The following is a 23,763-nucleotide window of genomic DNA, read 5'->3' as shown; positions in this document are numbered from 1 at the left end:
TTATTGCCCCACTGCTGGGCACGATTCTCCTATCAGAATGAGATGGGTTTTGACCATAGTCCATCGCGTTAACCAAGTTAATCCAAGGACCAATTTGATCCAAGATAGTGATAGCTCGATCGAGGGGTCCGATGTTCAAATCCCAGGCACGCACCTCTGATTTTTCGAAATTATGTGCATATTAGAAATTAATTATCACTTGCTAAAACGGTGAAGGAAAACATCGTGAGGAAACCTGAATACCTGAGTGATTTTAAAAAAAACTCAAAGGTATGTGAAGTTTACCTACGCACTTGGCCAGCGCAGTGGACTATGGCCTAATCCTTCTCGTTATGAGAGGAGACGTGCCCAGCAGTGGGACAGTAATGGGTTGATGATGATGACGATGATGTTAACCAAGTGTGATTTGATAGACTGGTAGACCTTTTAGAACTTTTTTTAAGAACCATTAGTAGTGTTTCCGGGAAGGAAAATATAGTGAAGAAACCGGCATAGCTGGGAGATCTTTAAAAAAATTTTCAAAGGTATGTGAAGTCTGCCAACAGGCGCTTGGCCAGCGCGGTGGATATAGCATAATCCTTCTCATTATGAGAGGAGACCTGGATGTGGAGCAACAATAGGTTTACGACGATCTGTGGTAGAAAGAACATAAACAGATTGATTATTAATAATGGATGTAAGTGACACATGATGATCCGTAGAAACCTAGCACCTTTCCGCAACATCGGCGAAGCGCGAACAATGACGTCACGTTGACGTAGGCATCTTGATTTATGTCGTATGTAGTCCATTGTAATGTTAAGCCCGCTCCACATTCTCGCGAGAATCTTGCGAGAATCTCGCGTGAACGCGAGAACACCCGTTTCGTATAGGCTCCACATTCTCGTTTCTCGTGCTTTTCTCCCGTTCTCGCGAGATTCTCGCGAGAATGTGGAGCGGGCTTTATACAATTGACGTACAAAAGTTGTGTGATTTCCTTATATCTTTTAGCATAAGCATAGACCTCAACTTGCGTTCAAAATTTGGTTGTTTTTATGTTTTAGAGGCATCACCGCCGCACCTATTTCTGCCTAAGAACAGCAGGATAAAGCACTGTTTCGCTTTGAAGGTATCGTATAGGACAGCGTTCCCCAATCTTTTTCAGTCCACGGACCCTTAGGAAATCAAGTAATTTTTTCACGGACCCCCTTAATAGAATTAGGCCCAAAAAAAAAACAATCCCAGCCAAAACATAATTTGAAAGAACGGTTTATGTATTTTGTTTTTGTTTTTTTTTAATATATTAATTAATAATAGTGCTATACATCATTGGATGCATCTTTTTTAATTTTTAAAAATACCGTGTGCTTATCACGTTTTTCTAACAAAACTGGTTTGCTGATTTTTCGTTTTGCGGCCCGTTTCCATTTAATAAGCAATTTATGTATGGTCCGGAGATGACACCGCAGACCCCCATACATATACTCGCGGGCCCCCAGGGGTCCGCGGACCACAGGTTGGGAAACGCAGGTATAGGAGACATAATTATCCCAGGCGTTCCATCCAGTTACCACTTACCAGGTAGACTGTGTGCTGGTTTGAAAGAAAAATGGCTTATTATTTCGCGCCAAAAATCCGGCACTTAGATTTTTTTCTAACATCTATCTAAGGACACATGGATATTTGAGAACAATGTAATGACACCTGTGGAAATTCATCCATCCGTTTGTTAGATCCGAGGGTATAAAGAAAGACAAACATACAGACATAACAGACATCGGGTAAAAAATAGCATAAGTTTACAGAATAGAATATATCGCATACTGAAAATGATATTAAAAATTAAATAGTTTTTATCAATAAAATTATACTACATACATGACCTGCCATCTAGTGAGCAACTATAGAACTAAATAGCTACACAGAATGTTATAGTTACTGTAGTTGTAATTATGTTACGTGTCACTAGATGTCGCTATTTACAATAACTAGATTTGGAAACTTATCTAATTACTCTACAAACTAAAACATTTTATTAAACAATTGTATAAAAGCGGTATTATTAAGCAATCCATATATAGATAAATAGACCTTCGAGAGTTCCATAGCTTTGTGAAAAATAATTAACATTTATATAATTTCAAAAAAAATCAAGCAATTATTAGCTAAGCTAGCTTTAAATCAATAATTAAAAATTTTCACTAAATTTAGAAGTTAGTAGGATGGTCAATTTTTAAGACAATTAATTTTGACCGCCTTTTATTTCGTAATTCGACAATTTCTACCATGGAATAATTGTTTTAAATATTGTATTAAATAGCTTTTATAATAATTGTTTTAAATAGCTTCGATCAACAATACCAACTTCTTGATCGAAGGTAAATAGTCAAAACATTGTGTATAGTGTCAAATTATTTGAAAATCCCGACGTCGGTAATACCGCTTTTTCGATACGATAATATCGTATCGACAATGATTATTTTATATCGATATTATTGATAATGCCGGACTCCAAAAAAATCTACCCACTTTTAAAAACAAATCACAAACAATTAAAATTAATATGTCAAACAGTACTATTACAGAGAGTTATTATAATAGTACTGTATTATTTAACGATTACAAAATAAAATTAATTACATTATTAATATTAAATACGAACTCAATCGTTTTCATGTGAAATTGTAAATTACAGAATTGCGTATAAACCATAGATTAGTAAAGATACTTCGCCGCCTTGAAATTGAATGAAGCCGCAAATGGCTTATTATAGTTAGTTCTTTTTTTGAATTCTTGACAAATAAAAACATTTTTAGAGAAAATTTACGAATAAATAACTAATACTGCGTAATTTTCATGATAATTAAATAATTTATAATAATAATTTCAAATATTTTAGGGACATTTTAGCACGGAGACGTGGCAAATGTTTTTTACGCAACTGTTTCAATTCTCAAAACTGGGTACATTTTCTTGTTAGGAGTGAGTAATCTTTACTAATCTATGGTATAAACGGTAACAATGGAGTTACAAAATTGTGTAATTTATTTATGCATACCGACATAATTTTGTAACAGTTGAGCATACTGGGATTATTGTAAGAACAGCCTTCGTGCCGTTTTCGTGTATTAATTGTGTAATTTTTAAGAATTATATTATTTTAGTGTTTGTAAAATGTATACATTTTATTTTCGTGAAGGGAGTAAGGTGAATCAAATATTATGTGCTATTTTAAGTAAGTAATATTTTATTTATACAGTTTTATTTGGTTTGTTTACTTTGAGAATGTTTGCATTTTTGTGATAAATTAAACCGGTGTTACTTTAAATTAATTTGACTTTGAATTTACCATGAAAATATTTAGATGTACAATGCTAAAATTAATATTAATAACTATAAATAATTAGAAGCTTTTATTTATCTTTGTTAGAATGCGGAAGACATTTTATAACTAAATTTTAAAGCAGTGATCCTCAACCGAACTGAGCTCAATGGAGCTGAAACGCATTCGCTCGCTGAAAAAGTGAATCGGATTATAATACAATATTATTATGACATAGAGCTGATCTGATGATGGTGACGGAAGGTTGATAGGAAAGCTGTAGTAAAATAGTGTAACCTTACCGAGTTTTGGTTCGTTTACATAAATTTAATGTCAACTGCATAGAAAAATCTCCATCTATAGTAATCCCGCATAATCCTGGGGTCCTGGGTGACATTGATACACAAAAATATCCCTACTAAGAAAAACAAGCAAATTGATAGGACCGTTTGCATTTCATACCGATATGGTGGCCACTCCGTTACGTGAGTCAACCGAAAAATACAGATTAATCAAAAAAAAAGTATAAGTAATTTAAGTACTATGTTTTCCAGTAAATCTTCCCGCTTTCGGCTATGGGATGAGTATGGGCTGGATGTCTCCCATGACCCTGCTACTTCAATCTAAGGATTCCCCAAAAGACATCCCGATTAGCGACGGAGTGGTATGTAAAATCTCAAATATATAAACCACTAGCTTTTAACCCCCGGCTTCACGTACGGTCAGAGGTCGATGACAACAATATTTCTTTTTTCTTTTATATTTGAGCCTTTTTTTTTTGTTTTCGAGGGGGAAACCTTCAAAAGGTACCCGACGACGTGGGAGCGATGCCGGGTTATGTGGGATTTTTACCGCACTAAAACACCCCCGGTGGCCGTCCTCAGCGCTTGGTGGAGAAATCCGGGATCTCCAATAGAACACAACCCGAGTACTCCGAGCGCGATGTCCCGGTCGGGCTCTGCCCTGGGGGGAGCACTTTACGCTCCTCCCGCACACCTGGTGTTTACGACGGCATGCAACCACTCATGCCGCCGTTCTTGCCGGGGTTGCTCTCCGGACGGTTCGAGCTCCCACTCTTGCCGCCGGCAACCCCGGAAGCCCCCTTTTAGTCGCCTCTTACGACAGGCAGGGGATACCGTAGCCCTATTCTAGTCCCGGAACTACAGGGATATTTATATTTGAGCCTAACGATAAAGCAGACGTGCTACCTGATGGAAATTAGTCAACGTCGCCTATGAACATCTGTAACACCAGAGGAGTTTACCAATGCATCTCATCTTTGAAGGACAATTCTTTTTGTACCTTTTTTGAAGAGCCCCATGTCAAAACGCTCCGGGAATACCTCAGGAGGAAGTTCATTCCACAACTTGCACTTGCAATGCATTCCACAACTTTACACAACTCATGTCATAAGTTGTTTTTATCTATACCCCGGGAACAGAAAACAAGAGAAAACAGAAAACAAGTACCTTATGTGCTTTTTGGACCCCTGACAACATTTGTACAAAATTTCATGTGAATCAGTTTTGTATTAGGTATTGTATTGTAGGTTGTATTGTTATTAGGTAGAAATAGGTGTGGCGGTGGTGCCACCGGAGTCGAACCACAAACGGTAGAACCCTACCACCTGATTAATGTGTGACTAGTTAACTGATTAATCAGTGATTAAACACTGACATCAATAATCAAAGGACGGTCAGCCGAGTGACTTATTCTATAGTTGAAATTTATTTATTGTACATATTTTGGTCACAGACAGTCATGTATTACATTACGAAAACTTAATATAGGTATGTGCTATGAAAACTTAATACGTGTGTAGCTAACTTGATATATGTTATCTAAATTTTGAGTGCCAAGAATGAATGTATTAAAATACATAAGACAAGTTTTTAAATATTGAATTATATCTCAAGGTACAAAAATAAGTAAGATTGAAACTTTTTACGGTTGATTACAAATAATTATGTATAGTATTCCTGGATAATTGCTTTTTTGAACATGCGCTGCATTGTATAAAGGTAATTAGTATATTTAAGTGTTAAAGTAATGCCAATTAATAAAATTTATGGGTCTGATAATAGTTTATCAGACCCATAAATACTTACTTACTTACGTTACTTTGAAAAATGTACGAAAATGGGATATCGTGTCTTCATTAACCAAAAATTTGCATAAAAGCAATATTAAATATCCTTCTTTTGGTAAAATTGTCAAATTTATTAATATTTGAATTAAAATTAGCAATAATATGCTAAATTCTACGTAGGAGCTGTTTTCCTGTCACGCGGTTTGCATCGCGCGGAATAAACCAATATTAAATATCCTTCTTTTGGTAAAATTGTCAAATTTATTAATATTTGATTAAAAATTAGCAATAATATGCTAAATTCTACTTAGGAGCTGTTTTCCTGTCACGCGGTTTGCATCGCGCGGATCTGGTCATGCGTACCACTTGCATCCTATCGTAACACTAATGATGTTTCTGTCTTGCATGCCATAAATACACTAGTAGAGTACCCCAAGTTAATTGACGCGTGAGTGTGCGACATGCATGCGTGTGTAGACCCGCGTGTCAATAATAAAAAAATCAAATGCATGTCCTTTCGCGCATGTCACTTGAATATCTATCTTCAGCCCACATTAGTCCACTGCTGGACATAGGCCTTTCCCAAGGCACGCCACTGAGCCCGATCTTCGGCTCTCCTCAGCCAGCTAGTTCCCGCCGCCCGGCGCAGATCGTCGCGCCACCTTGCAGGAGGCCACATCTATCGAAGAGCCCTTCGACAGATGTGGCCAGCCCATTGCCACTTCAACTTGCTAGCCTTTAGAGCTATGTCGATGACTTTGGTCCTCATCCGAATTTCTTCGTTGCGGATCTTATCTCTCAGAGATACTCTTGAATTCTATTGTTTAATTCACATATGTACAAAGACTGCAGTGAGTTAATAATGCGTGCGTGTGCGACACGCGTTTGTGTGTAAAGAGCAAGGTCTTGAGGGTATTTATCCTTTCGTGCGTTAAACACGCCCACACGTACACATGTCAAAAGAATCCTATCGTTTTATATGCACACGCATACGCACAAAGACTGAATCGAGTTAATCAACGAGTGCATGTGGAACATGCGTGTAACGGAAAAGAAAGTAAATTCCCGCGTGGCAACAAATTTGACGCGCGAACACGCTACCGCCGGCAACTGCTCAGTATCTCAAGTTGCTTTAGGAACTATCACTCAAGCAATAGAAATGTGTGCCAATGTGTGGTCAGCCTAAAGGTCGATAATGACTTCACTTGACAGAATAATATGAAGTTCGTTGTTCTTTTAGAATGCGAATAGGCATAAAGGAATAAACATATGGTATTTCAATGTCAACATTATTTACTTTGTTACAGCTGGCAGGTGACAGGGTTGCTAACCGTACTATAATTATATTTTTGTATTGTACTCGTACTTACTATATTAAAAATATACATGTATAGTATTTATGTATAGTATAGTCATAGATTAGTAAAGATTACTCACTCCTAACAAGAAAATGTACCCAGTTTTGAAAATTGAAATAGATGCGTAAAAAAGTTTTGCCACGTCTCTGTACTAAAATGACGCTATAATATTGGAAATAATTACGTAATTATTACGTAAATTAGTTATTTATTCGTAAATTTTCTCTAAAAACGTTTTTATTTGTCAAGGATTCAAAAAAAGAACTTACTAAAATAAGCCGTTTGTGGCTTCATTCAATTTCAAGGCGGCGAAGTATCTTTACTAATCTATGAGTATAGTATAGTATATAATAAAAATGCACATGTATAGTATACATAATGTACATTATACTTTATAGGTACTTAATTATAATTTATTTTTTACTGATACAAAAAATGACTTTGTCGAATTGAATAGTTAGAACCCACTTTTTGTTTTTTTTTTTTAGTTTTATCTAAAAATAATATATTTTTGAAGTATACTATATTCCTATGTGGGTTATTCTTAATACTTGTGGTAAGAAGTATGATGACCTTTCATAGATCGACGCCAGAAACACCACCGCCAAATCTACATAACAGTATTGTAAAGAGCTTCTGTGTTCTGGTTTAAAAAGTGTGCTTATACGAGGTGGTGTAAGCTGTGTGTTTGACCGTAGAAAAAAATAAAAAGAAATATTTTTAGTACATTCTTAACAGATTTTTTTAACGTCAATGATATTCGCAAGGTATTTTATTATGCCTAAGAAGGAAAGAAACTCAATAACACACATCATTCATATTATTACCCCATATAGGGTTGATTAAAGTCCGCAGACAGCAGTAGCCACTTACCATCAAACGTCCGCATGTTCTTTCCATAATGCTTTTTTTAAATCAAAATTTTAAAAAGTTGACAACCCTATTTTGCACGCGTCTTTGACTAATAACCCATTGAATATGAATTCGATTCGTTACTCACGTGAGGTTATTTTTACACGCTTAGGATTTTACATTTATAACGCTCCATTTGCGTTATAACGCGTAAATTATCCGAATATAATTGATAAGGCGTTATATAAAACTTCCGTCATTGTATTGATAATGTCTTGACAAAAGATAAAATAAAAAACGTGTATGGTTCAATCGGGGAGGTAACAACGCCATATTTTGCAAGAACCCTATGTTCGACTCCGGCGGCATCACCGGCCTCACCTATCTCTGCCTAACAACAGCAGTGTTAAGCGCTGCTGTGTTCTGGTTTGAAGGGTGTGGTAAGGGAGATATACTTTTCCGAAGCGTTCCAGCCTAGTCCTCAGGGGTTGCGGCGCATGCTTGGCCGATCTCTAGGCTGAGGAATATCTAATCCTATCTGGGGTTGATTACAGATGTCCCTGGGCGGCAGTAGTCACTTATTATCAGGTGGACCGCATGCTCATCTGCAACTCCTTTATTATAAAAAAAACAAACAAGTGAATTGCATGCTGGTTCACTTCTTCAACCTTATATAATCTTCAATCAATCTTTCCAGGTCTCCTGGATGGCTGGTGCTGCATACCTCACCTGCGTACCAACGAACTTCGGCATGGCGTATTTGGGAGACAGACTAGGACGGAAGATAACGTTGATGTTGACGTCATGCATTGGCGCTGTATGTAAAATTCGATATGATGTTGTTTGAGCTAAAAGTTAAACAGTCAATGCATTTTCTCACAATACACAAAATATTCTTTGGAATAAAATAAGGCGCCTTTTTCGCAATAGGTACACCTCTCAAATCAGACATTCTGTGGCATAGACTTAGATTTCTCGCTAATATCTATGTTCTGTAGATTTTTTAATAAAATTGTCTTTTTGATAAACTTAGACTTCTGATCCGACTATGATCCCATTGTCACACTTGTTTCTGCTTTATAACCGCACAGTTAAGTGCTGCTTCTGATTTGATGAAGGCAGTAAGGGAAGCACTTTTAGACATTCCAACTTTATCTCAGATAGCATTGTGATCCTATCTGGGTTTAATGACCGCCTAAGACAGTTACCATTTACTGATGCTGCATGCTCGTTCGCTACTTAAATGTCCTAAAAATTAGCGTATTAATTTTCTTCTTTTAATTCTTGAATCATACTTTCAGTTGATCTGGATTCTTCTACTCTGTTCGTTGGAAGTGTGGGCGTTAATTTTGGCTCGAGTTCTCGTCGGAATCATCATGTCTGGTTGTTACGTCATCTGCACCGTCTACACCAAGGAAATTAGCGAGGATTCCATTCGAGGAGCATTAGGATGCATGGTATGTTCTGCTTTTTTACAAGCTTTAATTTAACTTATCTTACTTGTTTGTATGTACTTGAGGGTCAAATCTTACAATCGAATTTCAAAACAGTTAACCCAATCCGATCATTTTTAAATTTCTTTTGAATTATTAACGAAAAAGTGATTTTATTGTTTCTTTTACCTTACGTTACTGATAACAATTATAATGTGCTATTTAACCTTTGTACTGTAAAATTCTTGGAATCCATTTTTCTAAACGTTTTTTTAAATTGAATGAGATTTATTTTTCATATATTGAGGAGCTTTATATTTTTTATTCATGTTTTAGAACTTGTTGACTAGACTTTTAAGAATTATGTTTGATTATCAGGTATCATTGTTCATCACGACAGGAAACTTGTCACTATACATAATTGGAGACATGTTGAATTATCCCACGATCCTCTGGATTTGCCTGGCCGTGCCCCTGTGTCATCTGGTTTTGTTTACCTTCATGCCAGACTCGCCATCGTATTGGGTGAAGAAGGGAGACGTTAAGGTAATTTGCTGTAAAAAGGGATTAATTTAGCGTTCATAACGTGATTTGTAATGTCTTGAAGTGTTTTCAAGCACAAAAGTGGCGAAACTTCCTTTGTACGTTTTAAAATTTAATAATTCAATTATTATATTTTTTTTATATTTGAATCTAAAGATAAAGCAGACGTGCTACCTGATAGAAAATAGTTAACGTCGCATATGAACATTTGCATCACCAGAGGATCCGCCAATGCATCGCCGGCTTTAGGAGAGCTCTTTTTTCACCTTTTTTGAAAAGAGCACCATGTTATAGCGCTCCGGGAATACCTCGGGAGGAAGTACATTCCACATCTTGCAAGTCCGTGGCAAGAAAGTTCGTGCAAACCATTTATAATTTCAAACAAACTCTTGAACTGCTGAACTCATATAAAATTGTAAAAAAAAATGTATCTTGAAAAGATAATGAATAGGAGAATATAAACACTTTTCCAGGAAGCAGCCAAGGTATTAGCGTGGCTTCGTAATAGAAGAGAAGATGACATTGTCATCAATCAAGAAATAGGACGAATCATAGAGGAGCAAGAAGTAAAAATAGACAAGAAGTTCCTGTTGAAAAATATATGTAAGTACCAGAATTCAATAAATGTAACTACTAACAACATTAGTAGAATAATTCTGACAAGCAATCATCATCACAATAGGGCATATATAGAGCTGGATACAGATCTCTTCTGTGTCATTTAGAACTCCTTATACACTTTTACGCACTTTTTACAGAACTCTCAATTATGTATGTTTTCTTGGGATACTTTTTTAACATATAACTTTGAAAAATCAAAAACGCGTGCCTGGGACTGCTTCTCAGATCCCTAGAATGCGAGTCTTTCAGACCACTAGGCAATTACTGCTTCAGCCGCATTGTCATACAATAATTAAGGGGAATTCACCTAAGCTGGTAATTAAACGTTATACTTCTACAGTTCATTGATGTTTTTCAACTCTTAAGATATGAAATCCATCACAGGTCACCTTTTGGTATCTCTTAGAACCAGTATGCCTTATACTAGCTAACGTTATCAACCCATTAAAACCAGAATCATAGTAAATCGTATAGTTACTATTTCTCTTTCAGTGACTGACAAAACATTATCAACAGCGTTTACTATAGCAATAGTAGTGATAGTAGCTCGAGATGTTTGTGGCGCTGTCGCAGTTTTAAACTTTGCTGGAGAAATATTCACGCAAGCATCAAGTGGGAGAAAACTGTTACTGAATGCCAACCAACAGGCAATGATGGTCGGAGCTGTTCAGGTTACTGGGTCCATGCTGGCCTCTAGTGTGGTTGAGAGAGCTGGCAGAAAGGTAAGAATTAGAGAATAAATAGTTATGACAGTGGAGCTTCTATATGAACTATCCCGTGACGTCGGTGCTATGGACATATACAAGGATGAACATACAAACGCACTAACTGATACAGAAATCTAAATTCGTCATTTATCTGCCAAGCCGGGGATTGAAGCCTGAAGTCGATTGGAGATGCGTTGCCACTCCTAAAATTCAAGATATGCCTATAAGCCTTATATGTAAGTAAGCCGTCATCACACCCTTCAACCTAGAAATGCTAGAAATTCGGTAGAAATGTGTATGCCGGTAGTACCTGTCCAGTGGAACCTTATGTAACTTAAGTTCAAACTTTAGAATTTTCCTTATCTTCCAGCCACTTCTCGTCATAACTTCTATATTTGGTGGTCTAACCATGTGTATGCTGGCTACATGGTTCCTCATCCAGGACTACGGGATTATCGCACCAGCCTGGATACCGGTAACCACCCTCTGCCTCGCCATCTTCAGTGACTCTTCAGGGCTGAAGCCTATTGCGCTGGTCCTAGCTAATGAGATTTTCTCGTTTGAGGTAATTGCTTTTACTTTAATAATGCCGTTGAGCTGTATTATATCTCTACTTAAATTTTCTATTGAAAGTAATTATTTTTGTTGGCATAACCACAATGTCCTCACGTTTAGAATAAAACTTCTCTCGGTGACTAAAACAAAAAACATGTGTAAATCTGTCATTAACGAAAATATATTTGTTTAATTATTTATTTATACTTAAATATCTTCAAAGGTACATCACTAAATACTTTAGATTGTAATCACTTCAAATTTCGATATCGATACCTGTTTCATCACTAGCTCCCGAGATTCGATATTTCCAAGGTCCTCATACAAAAATGTTAGATATGCTTTCATTATTAAATATTTATTAGCAATGTTTTATATCTTAGTCTTAATCTCTGCAGTTAGTTCAATGTATCATATATTTTGTTTTTAACAATAAGTCTATTTGTATTTTAGGTTTCTTTTATATAGCACTTATTTAATACATAATTATTTATTCCAGTACCGTGGAACAGTGATGGCGGTGGTCGTATCCATAGCATCATTGGCAGACTTCTTGCAACTGCTATTCTTCAAGCCATTAGCAAAGTTAATCGGGATTTACATGGGATTCTACTTCTTCGGTGCTGTGTGTCTGTTCACTGCTGTGTACGTCTTTGTGGTAGTACCAGAAACAAAGTCCAGGACTTTGGACCAGATATATGAGGACTTAAATCCAAAGTCTAAGAAAAAAGAAGCTGATTGGGTTGGATAAGTCAGAATACTTATATTGGAGACGACAGTTGTGTGTGTGAATGTAGATGTTAGGAAAATTAAAATAATGAGAATAGAGCAATTTAACATAATGTAATATTGATAATAAGATACATGTAAACATGTTATATTAGATATTTTTTTTTATAATATAAGAGTAGCAGACGAGCATACGTTCCACGTGATGGTAAGTGGTTACTGACGCCCATGGACATCTGTTATCAATTTCAGATGAAATGACATTCTTAGCTGAAGTCGTCCACAGATGTGCCACTAAACCTGAGAAATAGGTGGTGCGGCCGGAGTCGTACCACAGAGGGTTCTACCCCCTTTAAGGTTTCTTAAGATAATTAATAAACAATATTTTTCTTTTTTAATGATTCAGTATCTAGTCTGCAATTAGTGAAGAGTTGTGTATCGTCCTTTATTGTTAAGCAATCTTAACCTATATTTTCAATGTCAAATTTTAAAATGTAGCAAAAATTGGTTAAGGCTGATTATTACTAATAGATGTAATTTAATGTTTATGAACCTAATAAAGAAGTAGAAACTCATCTGTTACTTAATATAAGCTTATTGTGCTATCGAGAAAGAAATGTGTCATTAAATCACAGATTTATTTTATAAATATGTTACTTGTAATGTATGATTTTTCTCTTTCATTGCGTTTTATTTATCAGAAATATATTTTTTACAATAAAAGATATAAGTAATTGTTACTTCTCCAATATCCTTAGGACCATTTTCCTTCTGACTCCAAAGGCATACATTTTTACCTAACTTCGGTGGGTAATGTTTTACGAGAGTATGTATGTAAGTATATTATGTGCCATTCTTTGGTAAGCACTACATCCCATAGATTCGGATTTTAGCATTTAGACTCCTAGTGTGAATTCGTCAAAATAGTGGGAGAGTCATAGGCTATATTTTCGAAGTAGTTGATTTTTTGTTTAATCATGCTTACTTTTTAACATTGGGATTATTTATTTAGTGTAATAGAAAACTGTAACAGTACTATAGTGTAATTGGCGACTTGTATGAAGATCCGCAGTGGCACCGCGCCGTCCACCACCATCAGACCACACGCCGACATCTTCCTGAAGACCGCTCGGTTCACTCGCCTTACGTTCTTCAGAAGAATCATGTAGCCAAAATCTGTAGAAAAGTGTAATAATAATTCATTCAATTTGTTTCAAATAGAAAACAATAGTCATTTTATTGGTATAAGTTTATATCCTGCATATTTTGCAGTCCACCTGTGGTCACTGCAGCCAGTGGGCTTATGTAATTAACTTGTATATAGACTATGTTTCTATCTGAAGCTTATAAAAGATTCGTTGACTCTTGCGTACTGAAGTGGTCGCCTCCTATAAGTCTGCCGGCATGCATGCAACGCAAATCTGCTTCAGGCTAAAAATAGGTACGGCGGTAGTATATTCCTGGTAGGATAATACTGGTTCTACCTCTTTACCGGTATCCATTTATCAAAGATGTTACCTTCAGTTCTGTAGCTTAGGGACAGGATTACTGTTGTTTCAACCTTGTGAACCATTAAGTAGACTTCCTCGACGGTTTTAACAAATAAGCATAACAACATAATGCTCTTCAACGACCAACCGAATATGAATAACCTTGCTGTGAAGGTGAAGAACTGAAAGAAGGAATTTAACATTTAATTGGTAAGTTCCACCCCTCTGGGTCTCATCTCCGGAGGCAACAGCGCTATATATATCTGCCTAATAACAGCAGTGTTCAGAGATGCGTTGTTCGGTTTGAAGGGAAAGAAATCCTTTGTGGTTCGACTCTCGTTCGGCGGCACCAACGCCACACCGATTGCATAATAAGAGCAGTGTTAGGTTAGGTTAGGTTAGGTTTTGAAGAGTGTGGTAAGGGAGACCTCAGATAGGAATATCTAATCCTATCTGGGTTTGATTACAGATGTCCATGGGCGGCAGTAGCCATCAGGTGGACTGCATGCTTGTCTCCTACTCCTATAATATTATATTATAAAAAAGGGTGTGGTAAGGGAGACATACATATCCGAGGTGTTTCTTATGGGTAGCAATGCATCTGCAGCCTCAGATATCATTTACCATTAGGGAGACAAGCATGCTCATTTGCTACTTCTTTTTATAAAAAAGATGTTTGATGTCAATCACAAATTGAAAGATTTAGGGTGTATGCATAGATTAGTAAATATACTTCGCCTTGAAATTGAATGAAGCCACAAAAAGCTGATTTGTCAGTTATTTTTCGAATTCTTGGCAAAAAAAAACATTTTTAGAAAAAATTACGAATAAATAACTAATACTGCGTAATGAACATAATAAATAAATGAGAATTTCAAATATTTTAGGGACACTTTAGCACGGAGACGTGGCAAAACTTTTTTACGCAACTATTTCAATTCTCAAAACTGGTTACATTTTCTTGTTAGGAGTGAGTAATCTTTACTAATCTATGAGTGTATATTATGTATAGTAATTACTTACAGATGAGTGGTTAAGAATATTTAATTCACTCAAGTGTATTATCAGATGCACATGGATCAATGCATGTGCAAAACTATCTGTGATATGAAGCAAGACCTAAAAATAAAGAAAGAAATGGATTAGTTTACACAAATTCCGTACTTTTGCGTTGCGTTTGAATTTTTTTATTTAAGGGCTCTATGGAGGTTTGGAATCATAAGATGGGAGAGATGGGGAATATAATTTCTACCACTGCACTGAAGTATTAGCATGAAGACCTTAAGATCTCTTTAAGTTGCGGAAATGCCTATAACGCGCTCTAACTTAGTCCTCTGGAGTTACTACTCCAGATTTACTAAGCATCTGTAACTAGTATCTCCACTAGGACTTCAGTTCTATTTAGGGTTGATTTTAGAAGACCATATTCCATAGAATCCACAATGTCTCATATACTCGTAACAGCAAGCTTAACAGCAAGCTTGTTTAAAACACTTTATTTCCATCAAAAATTGAAAAACTCACCGGCAGTCGAAAGATAAACTTGAATATTCTGAAAGTATCCAGTATATCTAAGTAAGTCAGGAACATTTTCTTGCAATACGTTTCAGACTTCACATCATCTCTCACAGATTCCATTTCCTTGATCCACAGTTTAAAACAATTCGTTATCAACTTTAGAACTCTAGTAGAATATGTCACGCACACATCAAAACATATTAATGACAACAGGTATAGTGATTGTGTTACAGTTAAATCTGCTTTAACATAATATATATGAAGCACTAATAACAAAACATAGCTCATTACAAGCGATATAACGTTGATCCAGTTTCCCCTGGTTAGTTCATTCAGACTTTTCTGCCCTTGATGATAAAGCATTGCGTGTATTGCCTGAATCCTGATTATAAGCTTAACGTTGTTGTTGCTTTGGAAAATGTTAATTATACAGAAACAAATGAACGCCATGATGCTGAGGATAGAATGGCAGATCAGAGTGGCGTACATACATTTACTGCTGGTGTAAAAATTCTCTAGAACGTGTAACAGATGAATTAAGACGAACATTGTGTTGCTGAGTAATGACACTAAGAAGTACGTATAACTTCGGGGATGTATGAAGTTATTCCGAATTCTATATTTTGAGAGGCAGAAGATGCTTTCCATAACGTTTAATGGCAGCAAATTGTCTTGAACGTTTTTGTCTATATAGTTGCTTTCAAGGTATTTTTTTCTATTTCTCAAAAACTTCATCTTTGTATCACACAAGTAAATAACTAAGTTTAAACTTGTAAACAGTTTCTTATTATTCTATTGCTTATAAAAGGTTTGTGTTCAATGTCATTTGCTTTTTCCCCTTTTTAAAATTGGTATTTTTAACATTTACTTGTTCATAAATTTGTAGACCTTTTCGTTAGAATTATTATTCAAAATATTTTTATGCTACACGTTCAACGTCTCTTGTAATATAACCTGATGAATTCTTCTTGACTTTATATGATTTATATAGGCCGTGAACGAAATAATATATTAATAATTTGTTTATCAAATAAATAAAGCAATATTACATAGCATAAAACAATAGACCATGAAATATAAACAATTATTAGAAGAGCTTTCCAATTTCGATGTGTTGTTAATTTGTTATTGTAAGTTTGTGTTTTGAATAGACAAAGACTTAATCACTAATTACAAATAGTTATTAAAAAATATAATATTTTTAGAGTGACGGTTAATTCTAAAAATTTGTCTTAAATTAAAAACAAAAGTTAATTTAAGGATCATTAATAAGAAAGAGTTATTATTAAAGGTGGAACAATAAAGCAATTAATCTATATATATAAAAGCGAAAAGATACTCACGTTCGAAACGTATTAATCAAGGTTTTGCCGAAACTACTGAAGCTACAATCATGAAATTTGGAATATAGATTTATTTTATAATGTAGATGCGCACTAAGAACGGATTTTTTGATATTCCACCATTAAGGGAGTTAAATGGGGGTTGAAAGTTAATATGAAAGTCCGTCAGTTTTAAAGCAAACTGGATGAAAATTGGTATTTAGCTTTCTGATTTAAAGTAATAAAAATCTAATCTAAGGGCTTTTTCAAAATCAACCCTAAAGGTGGTTAAATAGGGGTTGACAGCTTATTTTAAATTTTGCCATTTTGAAAGCCAGCACTATGAAAGTTAGCCATTGCCTTACTGGTTAGATATAATAGAACTTTAGTTCTACCGCTTTTGGAAAATCAACCCCTATGTGGGTTAAATAAGGGTTGTAAGTTTGTATGGAATTCCCCCAGTTTTGATGTAAACTCTTTGAAATGGGTATTTGGGGTTTCGATTAAAAATAATTAAATACCTATTTCACCAGTTTTGGAAAATCAACCCTTAAGTTGATAAAACAAGGGTTGACAACTTATTATAAAATTTGCCAATTTGAAAGCCAGAACTATGAAAGTTAGCCATTGCTCTACTGGTTAGATATAGTGGAACTTTAATTCTACAGTTTATGGAAAATCAACCCTTATGTGGGTTAAATAAGGGTTGTAAGTTTGTATGAAAATCCCCCAGTTTTGATCTAATCTCTATGAAAATCTGTATTTAGCTTTTTGGTAGAAAATAATTAAACACCTATTTCATCGTTTTTGGAAAATCAACCCTTAAGTTGTTAAAATAAGGGTTGACAGCTTATATTAGAATTTGCCAATTTGAAAGCCAGCACTAAGAAAGTTAGTCAATGCCTTACTGATTAGATATAGTGGAACTTTAATTCTAGCGTTTTTGGGAAAATCAACCCTTATATGGGTTAAATAAGAGTTGTTAGTTTGTATGAAAGTCCCCCAGTTTTGATGTAAACTGTATGAAAATCGGTATTTGGGTTTTGCGATAGAAAATAATTAATCACCTATTTCATTGTTTTTGGAAAATCATCCCTTAAGGTCGTTAAATGGGGGTTGGAATTCTATTTCAAACTCCGTTAATTCGGAAGCAAGGTCTATAAAAATTTGCATTTGGCTTTCCTGTTGGAAATAGTAGAACTTTTTAACACCATTTATGGAAAATCTACCCTTAAGAGGGTAAAATAGGGGTTGAAAGTTTGTTGGGTAGTCCGCAGATTTTGAAACAAAGTCTATGAAAATTGGTATTCAGCTTTCTGATTGTAAATAATAGACCTATTTTACCGTTTTTGGAAAATCAACCTTTAAGTTCGATTAATAGGGTATAGAACTTTATTTTAAAATCCGTTCATTTGGAAACAAGGATTGTAAAAACAGCATTTAGCGTTCTGGTTCGAAATAATAGAGCTTATTTAACACCGTTTATGTAAAATCTACCCTTAAGAAGGTAAAATAGGGGTAGAAACTTCGTTTAGAAGTCCGCAGCTTTTTAAGCAAAGCCTATGAAAATTGTTATTTGGCTTTCTGATTGAAAATAATAGGATACCTATAAAACAGTTTTTGGAATATCAACCCTAAAGGTTATTTAATAGGGGTTGGAATTTTATTTTCAAAACCGTTTATTTGGAAGCAAGGACGGTAAAAAATGTAATTGGTTGGGAATGATAGAACTTTTTTAACACGATTTATGGCAAATCTACCCTTATGAGGGTATAATAGGGGTAGAAACTTCGTTTAGAAGTCCGCAGATTTTGAAGCAAAGTCTATGAAAATTGGTATTTTTCTTTCTGGTTGTAAATAATATATCACTATTTTTCCATTTTCACACACCAAATCAACCCTTGAGGTCGTTAAATAGGGGTTGGAACTTTATATATTTTATAATCCGTGAATGCAACCACTATGAAAAACTATCATTGGACTTAATGAAGTATCTGAGTCACTATTTTTTTTAGATCAACCCTTAAGACGGCTATAAAAGGGTGTATGCATCATGCCTTTCTGTTTACACATCTGTTTCAGCATTTTTAGCAACTCAACAATCAACCCCATTAGGGTGCTATAACTAAAGAAAGTTTCTTTAAAAACCGTTATTGAAGTTACTTCCTTTGGCGTGTCTGGAAAAAGAACAGAGTGCAGAGAAGTTTAGTGTAGGGCAAAATTCCACGGGCCGTAGTAACATATATTTTTAACATGGCAATGTATTGCGCGTGCTGAAGTGCAGAACAGCGGTTTTTTAGGGTTCCGTACCTAAAGGATAAAAACGGAACCCTATTACTAAGACTTCGCTGTCTGTCCGTCTGTCCGTGTGTCACAGGGCTCTATCTCTGGACAATAGAATAGACATGTGAAATAGATAAACATGTCAAATTTTTACAGAGGTTGCATAACGGTGGCTGCTATAACAACAGTTACTAAAAAATAAAAAATAAAGTTGAAAACAAAAAGGGGACCCCATACAACAAACTGCTATTCGTTATTTTTCCAACTAACTTTTGAACCGTTAGAGGTAGACAGTTCAAATTTTCACAATGTGTGTACTTTAATGGCTGCTGCAATATTAAATACTAGAAATTTAAAAAAATGAAAATTTTGGTTGTACTGAACCCTCAAGGTGTGGGTTTGACTTGCACTTGGCCAATTATTAGTAACGCACAGACCCGCGGGCCACAAGGGAAAGTCGCGGGCCACACACCACCCGTGGGTGTCGGGTTGCCGACCGCTGGTGTTGAATATTAGCTTTCAGAAATTTGCTGATAAAGTATTTATTGATGCATATGTACAATGTACATAGGATGTTTTTGAAATTCTACTAAGGAGGTAAAGGAAGTGTTATATGTATGTATACGGGAATCTTTTAGGTTCGAACTTAGAAACGTGAAATTTCAGATAACGTCTATTCAGACAAATGCACGACCACGTGGACGGGTGCAAATTTTATATATGATAATGCGTAAGTCTGTTCAAATTGGCCTACATTTTGGTATACTGATTAGATACGTCGCAACTACTTTGGACACACTATGTGCCAACATTTTGTCCTGCCGTGGGGTATGGTTGTGGTTATGCGTGGATTAGTGATGGTGATGTGATAGATACATAGATCTTGGATTAAAATTTTGAGCTAGAACAGGGCTACAGTATCCCCGGCCTGTCGTACGAGACTAAAGGGGGACTTCTGGAGTTGCGGGTGGTAAGAATGAGAGCTCTAATCGCCCAGTCAGAGATCCTGGAAAGAACCACTGTATGTAAGGCCCCATAGATGGACGGTTCCTATGGAATAGTGTAAATAATAAATATTGTATCCTACATGAAACTTATATTTTAAATAAAGTTTAATTACAGTCCACTAATTAGAGTTTTAGTGTATGTTTCTGAAGAAACCTTGACCAATTTAGGTACACAGTGACGAAAAAAAAGCTTTTATTAATTAAATATTAATGCTACTTTATCGTTAAAATTGTTAAAGGTACAAATTTACGATTACAATTATTTGTATGTCATATCATATTTTCTTACGCGGGCGAAGCCGCGGGTTCTGCTAGTTGCTTAATACAAACTGCGCGGGTTGAGCCATCGATAATACATCAGTTGTGTAAACTACTTACCTGATATTAGTTTATCGATAGAATAACACTTTAGCTTCCAGACGGCTGAAGCATTTCCAGACTATTTCAATAATAAATAATTCAAATCAATTTATAACCATCTATACTAGTATTTTAGAAAAGTGAAAAAGATAAAAGCTCTAATATCAAAATGCATTCAGTGACCAATCGTGTTTTAGACAAAGATATTCAGACTATTTTTAAACCCTTAAATATTATGCAGTACATATTTTTCAATCCAAAGTACATAATATGGAACGATTCAGTCAAGAAGAACAGTATTCTCGGCAATATCGTTTGTTTTTTGGGCACAACAGTTGTAGTAATTTCTCATCTAATTCGGTCTATTTTGTATCTACGATATTACACTACCACCGTTTTCTTTAGTGTTTTGCCGATTTTTGATTTCATCTACTACAGCTTCGGTTTCTATCTCAGTTTTTGCATAACGTTGTGTTACAGTGACTCAAATATACAACTCCTTTTGCTTATTCAAAGTATCTTTAGAAGTCTAACATCTATCAAACAACAACTAGTCCGTAAATTCAATGCCAATACATGGATTCAGATTGTCTTAATTATCTCCTTTTACGTCTGTACTATAAGTTCGCATTTCTTTCATTTTGTATGGGTAATGTGTGAGATAATTCTGTTAATATTTTTGCTTCATTTTGATATGAACGTTATATATGCGTCTCGGGTTATAAAGATACTGAAGTTGTTGCTTTTAACATGGAATAGCGAAAGAAAATATGTTCTGAACAGGATGAAAAATAAAAGATCAATAAAAAGAGATGCTAACGATAATAATATTTGGAAGAGAATTTCTGACATTTACGTTGATATTATGAAATCATATACTATTTATGCTAAAGTTTTTCATGTAATGGTAAATACATATGTATTAAAATTAAGTTGAAAATTTTGTACCGTTTCAATTTATTTAAAGAAGTTTAATGTAATAGAAGATGTTTTTTTTGCAGATACTGTTTTATGTTGTAGAAACATTCACTCATACACTTATTTATGTACAAATTGTAATTGAGGTGTTTACATACTACAATGCAGTCGACGTGTATGTAAGTAGAATGGAATTCCAAAAAAATGGCAGATTTTTTCATAAACCTCAGGAAAGCAACGTATTTAAGTTCTTAAGTCTCTTGCCTTGTTTGAGGTTAATTTACGATAGTTTGAAACGATTTTCATATTGTATTATTACTATTCTATGTTTCTGCTTCTATTATTAATATTAATAACACGAATTGAAAATTTGTTTTCATGACTTACTTATCATCTTGTACTTGAAACAAAGGTTAATTAGCTAGTCACCATATGTTTGTTAGAAACATCTTATTCTCCTATGCATTTCATATTTCGTTTCATCTATCATTTCTTTGTTTCAGCCTATAAATTCAATATTTGCTCTAACAATGGTATTTGTTTGGATCATAAAAAATTTAGTGTGCCTTTGCACTTTGAGTTATGAGTGTCAAATGTTTTACGACAGTGTCAGCGAGTGTCATATGGATTGCTTGATGATGATGACGAAGAAGGAATGTTCAGGTATGATCGATCTTAGAGTAGGTTAGGTTAGGATATTGGATAACCAATTCACATAGATGTACCTTGTTCTTAATTTCACTGCGGCAGCACTATGATTATAATGTAGATTTCAAATGTTTTTGCTATAAGTATATTATTTAAACTATACCTCAACGAATACCAAAACTGTTCAATTATAAACTTAAGATAGCAGTATAAAACTTTGACATTTAATCTAAGGGACATGACACGTATTATTGCATTTATTTTACCAAAATATCCCATCTGGCTTTTCAACCAGTTCAGAATCAAAAGAGGAAAGTGCAAAACTATTTATTCCCAGGTGAGAAGCTGGATGAGATCAAAGTTAGTAGATTGCAATAGTCTATTTGCATGTTGCAGTTGATGAACGATTCGTGAGCAAGAACGTAGACCGAGCAACTCGCTTCATGTTCGAGAGAATGGAAGCCTGTCGATTCTTCGTGGTAGACTCTAAGCTACCTCTTCATCTGGTTGGTGGTCTTGCTACATACACAACTGTGATTTTACAATTTGCCATTGAAAAAGTTTTGCGCGATGGAAACAAGTGAAGATTTATTGACTTCGTTGGTTTTTTGGCAAATTGATATTGGAATTTGGATTAGATTTTATTATTGTTTACTTTTTAATATCTGAATATTTGAATGAAATTGAAATTGGGATTAATTCTAAGATCAAACAAAGTGTGATCTTGTCACTTCATGTCACTCACGTGATCCACTTATAAAAGTCTATTTCATATTTAATTACGTATAATAGTTTTTAATCAGACGATGCTAATGGGAGACAAGAAACGGTTTAGTTGTTTACATGTTATTAATACTAAATTTATCCATTTTTGCGTACCAAAGACGCTTGACTCAAGATACCGGAGGATGAAAAATTAACATTTCTAATTAGCAGCAATTGACCAAATTTTGATCTTTGGTAGGCAAACATTTGATAAATTGAACAATTCATTATGATTATTATGGGCATTATTCAATATATTATATGACATGTCTATGGTATTATAATTATACTGACTTGTCACTGTCTGGTTTTTGTTACCCTGTCCATTTCCCGTCCCATTAGTTCATATTACATTTACATAATAATGAAATTGTGTTAGCACGTTAGCACCATCATTTCTAATAGTATGAGTAATACCAAAATAAGGGTTAAGTAATTATCCAATAAAAGTTATTTTGTAATGTATTTCTTCACTTCTTCATTTCACTTTCATTTTACATATTTTACATCTCACTAAATCATCTCATTAAATTATATATCATACAAAAAATAATCATACAAAAAAAATTGTATGTAATTACTATTTATGAATTCTACGATGGTAAATAATGAGATGAATGCCGACCGTGCACTTCAAAACTCACTGAATATATGAGGTAGAAATTTGTATAGCAGTGTGCCTTTTTCAAAAATATACTCGTAAATAAAGATTTTAAAAAATTGTATCAGAACAACATATTATATAATTTGTAAGATCCACAACGTGAATTGGCATCGCAGACTGAGCTTCCCCAATCTTCTGCCGCTTAATTTAAATAAGTTTTAGTTAAATGTCCACACTGCGTAGGAACTGTGTTAGTAAATTTAAGATTCTGAGGGTTGTAGAACTCCTTCTATTCGACTCAAGCGGCACCACCGCTACACCTATGTCTGCCTTATAATAACAGTGTTTAAGCGCTGTAGTTTCGGGACTAGAATAGGGCTACGGTATCCCCTGCCTGTCGTAAAAGGCGACTAAAAGGGGGATTCCGGTGTTGCGGGCGGTAAGAGTGGGAGCTCGAACTGCCCGGCCAGCGGCCCCGGGGAGGACGGCGGTATGTGTGGTGGCATACCGTCGTACGCATCAGACGGTGTGGCGAGCGTCAAGCTCACCTGGGCGGAGCCCATCGGGGCAACGCGCTAAGAGGACTCCGGTTGCGTTCCTTTGGAGATCCCGGAGCCCTCTACGCAGCGCCGAGAACGGCCACCGGCGTTTTAGTGAGGT

At 35.3% G+C, this 23,763-nt stretch overlaps 2 protein-coding genes across 2 annotated transcripts; one reads left to right on the top strand and one right to left on the bottom strand.

Annotated features, from left to right (window-relative positions):
• The first annotated feature begins 3,074 nt into the window (after nt 1-3,074).
• Nucleotides 3,075-12,745, top strand: LOC140756546 (facilitated trehalose transporter Tret1-like). The gene is made up of 9 exons (XM_073092068.1): nt 3,075-3,214; nt 3,856-3,965; nt 8,298-8,417; nt 8,902-9,057; nt 9,412-9,579; nt 10,050-10,179; nt 10,690-10,919; nt 11,275-11,469; nt 11,959-12,745. The coding sequence occupies exons 1-9, from the start codon at nt 3,154-3,156 to the stop codon at nt 12,208-12,210; spliced, it is 1,422 nt and encodes a 473-aa protein (XP_072948169.1). The 5' UTR covers nt 3,075-3,153; the 3' UTR covers nt 12,211-12,745.
• A 443-nt stretch (nt 12,746-13,188) lies between these two features.
• On the bottom strand, nt 13,189-15,931 carry LOC140756739 (uncharacterized). The gene is made up of 3 exons (XM_073092286.1): nt 15,572-15,931; nt 13,707-13,860; nt 13,189-13,364 (listed from the first exon to the last, which is right to left on the bottom strand). The coding sequence occupies exons 1-3, from the start codon at nt 15,929-15,931 to the stop codon at nt 13,189-13,191; spliced, it is 690 nt and encodes a 229-aa protein (XP_072948387.1).
• Nucleotides 15,932-23,763: the final 7,832 nt, after the last annotated feature.

This window comes from Epargyreus clarus, unplaced genomic scaffold, assembly GCF_041222505.1.
Source record: "Epargyreus clarus isolate Ecla_fem2 unplaced genomic scaffold, WU_Ecla_fem_2.2 ptg000035l, whole genome shotgun sequence".
In the NCBI taxonomy this organism is placed as follows: domain Eukaryota; kingdom Metazoa; phylum Arthropoda; class Insecta; order Lepidoptera; family Hesperiidae; genus Epargyreus; species Epargyreus clarus.
The sequence above is the reverse complement of the archived record's forward strand: the minus strand, read 5'-3'. Positions and strand labels throughout refer to the sequence as shown.

Bases quoted from the DNA above. Each gene is read 5' to 3' on its own strand.
- LOC140756546 (XM_073092068.1), top strand. From the start codon at position 3,154: ATGTATACATTTTATTTTCGTGAAGGGAGTAAGGTGAATCAAATATTA. The intron at 3,966-8,297 runs GTATGTAAAATC...CAATCTTTCCAG, and splicing joins TCCCGATTAGCGACGGAGTG to GTCTCCTGGATGGCTGGTGC. The intron at 9,580-10,049 runs GTAATTTGCTGT...ACACTTTTCCAG, and splicing joins TGAAGAAGGGAGACGTTAAG to GAAGCAGCCAAGGTATTAGC.
- LOC140756739 (XM_073092286.1), bottom strand. From the start codon at position 15,931: ATGAAGTTTTTGAGAAATAGAAAAAAATACCTTGAAAGCAACTATATA. The intron at 13,861-15,571 runs GCAATACACGCA...TCCTTCTTTCAG, and splicing joins AGCTTATAATCAGGATTCAG to TTCTTCACCTTCACAGCAAG. The intron at 13,365-13,706 runs GTAACATCTTTG...ACTTTTCTACAG, and splicing joins CCTAAGCTACAGAACTGAAG to ATTTTGGCTACATGATTCTT.